Source organism: Opisthorchis viverrini (assembly GCF_000715545.1).
Source record: "Opisthorchis viverrini unplaced genomic scaffold opera_v5_161, whole genome shotgun sequence".
In the NCBI taxonomy this organism is placed as follows: Eukaryota; Metazoa; Platyhelminthes; class Trematoda; order Opisthorchiida; family Opisthorchiidae; genus Opisthorchis; species Opisthorchis viverrini.
Window position 1 is genome coordinate 88,354 of NW_008751815.1, and position 5,285 is coordinate 93,638.

Sequence of the window (5,285 nt, forward strand, 5' to 3'; positions counted from 1 at the left end):
CCAATCCACTATCTTCGAAGAACTGCCATAGCTCAACAGTATCGATCTGAGCTAGCCCAACAACTCTCCACAGTAAAACAATACTGTGGTGGCAGTGAACATGTGGATGAAGCGTGGCAAAATGTGAAAGGAGCTATCCTAGCGGCGTTCAGTGCTGCCTGCCCGACTTCTCCAATTCGACCACAAGACCACTGGATGTCGTCGAGGTCGTTATCCATGATTGGTGCCAGGACCCCCATACCAGCAGGCAAGGGGTTCGACGGCGCACGCGAATCCCCCAAACGCCATATAGTGAAGAGTCTAAGGAAAGACCGAGAGCTCTGGTGGACATCGAAAGCGCGGGAGATGGAGAAGGCTTTTGCTAAGGGAAACAGCCGTGCCCTTTATCAACTGATACAGCTGATACAGCTGACAATGATGATAATGGATGATGAAAACAACTGGGAGAACTTTTATCTGGCCGCTGACCCAGGTTGCATGAAATTAATGAAATTAATTAATTAAATTCATCATCATCATCATCATCGCCATCGGCAGCATGACATCAGTGTTCAACACCGATGCTTCACTGCCGTACAACCATGATCTCCTTCGTACTCTCCTGCCAAGTCAAGGGTTGGCCACCTCTCTGTTTACAGTATATTCGTAATGCACTGCTCATAAGTTTGCTGAAAATTCGTCGACAACCCATGACCGGTTTCGCCCTTCTTGTGGCTCATCAGGTAAGCGCAGTCCCCGAGTCTCCGCCAACCTTATGTTCTACTTGAAAACAAAGTGCACGAAATTAGCGTAATACACTCATTTGCAAACAAATTGGGTTTTGCGGAAGACTCACTTGGAACCCAGCTGAATCTCTCGTTTGTGATGTTTCCAGACAACCTTATGGTTAATGCATTACGAATATACATGTGTCGCGATATCTCAAATATCGTAGCGACTGAAACATGGGGCGGCCTGGTGCCGCACATTCAGTTGCCTGGAAACACCACAAACGATAGATTCAGCTGGGTTCCAGTTGAGTCTCTCGCAAAACCAAATTAGTTTGCAAATGAGTGTATTTCGTTAGTTTACAGTAAATTCCGGTTCCCTTTGAGGGTGGATTTGGATAAAGTTGCTTGCGTTGTATGAATAAACTAAAAGTTAGTTATTCTGGGATGGCCCAAGCGGTTAGAGCGCGAATTTACTGGCCGGATAGTTCGTGGTTCGAATCCGACCTCCGCCTCTCGACTTCCCCTGTCTAGGCTTGGGCAACCTGGCAGTATCCCAGCCCTCGTGCTTCCTTCAGGTGGCATGGCAGCTAGGCACCGAAAGGGTGCTACAGCTGAATGCTATGTTCTGGGTATCGCCACCTGTGAAAGTGTCAACGATTTACCTCACCGATTTACCTCACGTCGCCCGATGAGACTTTTTGCGTAAATTTCTGGGGCTGCCAACTTAACTTATTCGGAGTGTGTCGACCGATGGAACTGCAAGTCAGTTTGGTTTCATTCGGATTCATTGTTTCTAGCCCATTTTGTCAGTAGTGTGTAGTATACAGACGCCAGATTACTTTACTAGCAACGCCAGAACAGACCGAGGAGAAGGCTAGATGCCCACAGTCGATTCGTGTCATGTCATTCGACGCTACCTTCGCTTTTCAGCTTATGAAGCGCCATGACCGTGACTAGCAGCGCTGATTTCAAACAAACTTTGCACTATTGGTGGTTTACTTGTTTTCTATCCACCTGACCGCCAACATAAACGCAACTGCCATCATTGGGCATGATCACTGCTCACATTTAGGCTTGCCATTGTTGTTGTCGCCAATAGCGCGCCGATTTTTTTGAGCTTGCCCACAGATGAATTTTGTTCATCCATTTTCAGAATGTCCCTAGACTCAGTCTTCCCACATACCGTGCTCTAACTGATCTACTTCAACCGGTGCAGCGTGTGTTCATCAGTAGCAGCTGGACTAGCCTGATGCCCCCGCAATTCGCCTTGTTTGGTGATGCACAAATTCCCTGTGACTATGAACTTTTGAATTTAAAGACCTATCACAGTCGGTCTCAAGTTTTCAAAAGTGAGTTGTCTTCCGGATGAACCACCATATTGTTTGTTTCACTGATCTTGGACAGAAATTTCTTGGGTGACCCTGGTGACTCAGTACTGACACTGGTTCATTCTGGACGCGTTGCTCGGCCATTCTTATCACGAAGGTAATATCTAGCCAATATGCGGGAGGATATTGATTTGAGCCTTTGGTTTTTGTCAAACGTGCAACGCTTGTGATTCGGAACAAGAACTGAAAAAAATGTGCGACTTCTCACCATAGTTTGACTTTGTCTTGTAGTCCACAATTGGAAATCTAATGAGTACCTTTGGGATCTACAAACGTGCCTGTAGGTAACGTTTCGGTTTAGACCGAGCAAACAAGCTTTTGTATTGATTCGGTTTTCGGGGAGAACGACAGATCCAACCTGTTTCGTAACTGCAGCTGAACGGAATGTTTCGACCGTTCAACCCTTCGTTCGTTTGCGTTTTTGCACATAGTAGAAAGTGCAATGGAAGTTTTCTTTAATGGGATATGAAGAATCTGCTTTGACTGAGCCCATTCGCTTTGGACGTCACCCTCTTATACTATACACACAGTGTGGTATTCTTCGGAGAAAGCCCCCATCCAGGAGAAAATTTCGGAGATCTGGAATTTTTGTCCGACGTCCGTATCCCTCCAATCGAAGGCACATTCCCTAAACACCTTCAGTGGTTGTGAGCCGGAATTCTACACAACCGCACCACCCTTTACTTGATCAGAACGTTGCTGGTGCGAGCCTGATCCCGGCATCTCGACTGCTCCCGTCTAGGCTTGTAGCCTTTGTCTGGTATGGCAGCTTAGGCACCGAAAGGGTGAACGATCGTTACCACCGTGTTGTATGTTCTTTATTCGTCGGAGCATTTTTACGGTCGCATTACGGTAATGCGGATGAAGATGAGATGTTTTGCTTACGTTGTTCCATTGGGATACGGATTATCTTGTTTGTTGATTCTTGGTTGTAACGACCAAGACGATGAGGCTCATGGTATCTGTTCTGATTTGGCGACGGGGATACCGTGTTCCAGGAAGGAACACCTACCCAACTCCCTTGGAGATTTTTATCGGGCCTCGCTGATAAGTGTATCGTTTTCGGAGAGGCTTACATTTCATCTCTTCATCTGCCGGACAAATTTTACGTACTGTTTACGTACCGTCAGCATTACCGTTGATTAATCAGTGACTATCGATCGGTATTGATTGCAGCCACTCTTGACTTGATTTATGATATCTCAGTTCTTGTATATCTTCCATATCCGAGTTCAAAGGAGCTGCAGACAAATGGCATAATAGTGTCTGATGATAACCAGCTAAACTCAATAGTGGGTTGAAATTCCGTTGACATCTAGGATTTGCTTGACGCACGATTCATCTTGTTCATTGAACTCAATATTTGAAACACGAGTTAGTCGCACTTGATTCTTGTCCGTATAGTTCGTGACTTGACAAAAAAGTTCTCTTACTTACCAGCCAATTCACCCTCCCTAGACTTCCATCTATCTGCAGTCGTAACCCCCCTCTACCTCAATTTCGTTAGAATTGGTCTGCATAGCACATTGGAGCGGCAACATTTGTGTGTCATACGAGAAGAAAAACCAGTTATCCCTTGTGAGTACAGAAGTATAGGATAGATGAGCGTCACCGCGATTCTTACACGGCTTGAGATTATGGGGAAAAAGCGTGCTTCACAGTCGTGAATTCTAGGGAACAGTGTGTCATCGCAGCATCTCCATCTGGTAGGGGTAACTGCGAGAGAAGAGGTGCGCTTCACGACTAGGCGATCTGGAGAACCAGTTGGAAGATACCAGTTCATGGGGGTTCTTTAAAATGTAGTGTTGAAGAAGCGAGGTCCAGAATTTTTCGCTGAACTGGTTCACATGAAAAATAGGTAAGAGGGTCCCACATTACTTTTCGTGAACGGAGCGGACCTTCGGGATTTTGGACCCAATCTGCATAAAGTGATCAGAATGTTGGAGCGAACTGGTGTGAGGTTACGCCGAGGATCGATGGAGAAGGGAAGAAACGGCGAGAAAAGAGTGAAACATTCGTAACTTTACAAAAACGGGGTGGGTCTAACTCCGTTGGACTATCTCCGTGTTCGACGTCCCTTCAGTGTGTGATCCCCATGTAACTATGAGGCAGCTTGCATGAAGTACAAACGCTGGAATCCTAAAAGGCTGGGTGGAACTCCGTTGGACTTGCATGAAGTACAAACGCTGGAATCCTAGAGAGTTAAATAATCTACAAATACCTAGGAGCAATACGTCAGTGGACACTAACAAACGATGTGAAAATACACAGCTTTGTCGGGCTCCTGCTTTGCTAGGCCCGGAAAGCCGTCGTTCCAAGTCGAACATCTTAAATTCGGTTTATTGGGTAGTTTCCAATCCAGTCGTGCACGAACAGTTCAACGGGAGCGTTCTCAATTGATGTGCTAACTAAAGCGCCACCGGTAACTCTTCTGTTTTCCTGAAGATCTGCATGATACGGGCTGATATTCAAAGGGTCCCTCATACATGTTTTCCATCGGACAATGTATTCGGTTTATGTGTCGATGAACAACACTTTATACATTTGTCCTTTTCTTGCACCAAAGCCTCATCAGATTATCTAATATTGACCACCATTTCTATGCTCCATATGAGCAAGATTGGGCGCCCAGAAACACCTATGATTATCTCGGAGACCATCATCATCATCATCGACGGCATGACATCAGTGTTCAACGCCGCTGCTTCACTACCTTGTGCGAGTCCAGTGTGAGTGTGAGAGCAGCTTGTTGTCCTGCTTGTTTCAGAGTGCGGCATTGAGGGCGGCCAAATAGACTGGGTGTGGAGGTTTGAAGATTGATTTGGAAATACCTGACGATGTTGGCACCATGTGACGAGCAGATGCTGCACGCAAAACCGATGCATGATGAAGATCCTAAGTGCTGGGCCTACAAGGAGGGAGTTATTAATGGGGTGGGGAAGAAAAAGTATGTTAAAGAGAAAGAAGGGAGGCGTCAGCAATAGCATGTTTTCGCTTACCCGCCCTACTGTATGCAGCAATCGTCATTGATACGATCATTGAAGACTCACTAGCAGCCTCTAATGCCTGTGGGGTCGAAGTGCTCCCTGGGCCTCCGCTCACAGACATCGAGTACGCAGACGACATAGCTCTTCTAGGATCTGACCCCGTGGCAATGACGCGCGGTTTGGTATGCGCTTCACACCTG

At 46.4% G+C, this 5,285-nt stretch overlaps 2 protein-coding genes across 2 annotated transcripts in view; one reads left to right on the forward strand and one right to left on the reverse strand.

Annotated features, from left to right (window-relative positions):
- T265_07097 (hypothetical protein) overlaps positions 1-719 on the reverse strand; it is a gene marked incomplete at both ends in the record, with an annotated part of 3,182 nt that extends 2,463 nt beyond the window's left edge. The window contains 2 exons of the mRNA XM_009172540.1: positions 65-381; positions 637-719. Coding sequence (XP_009170804.1) covers positions 65-381; positions 637-719 — 400 coding nt within the window. The remainder of the gene's footprint in view (positions 1-64; positions 382-636) is intronic.
- Positions 1-5,285, forward strand: part of T265_07096 (hypothetical protein) — a gene marked incomplete at both ends in the record, with an annotated part of 61,995 nt that overhangs the window by 51,311 nt on the left and 5,399 nt on the right. The window contains one exon of the mRNA XM_009172539.1: positions 1,864-2,059. Within this exon, the coding sequence (XP_009170803.1) occupies positions 1,864-2,059 (196 nt within the window). The remainder of the gene's footprint in view (positions 1-1,863; positions 2,060-5,285) is intronic.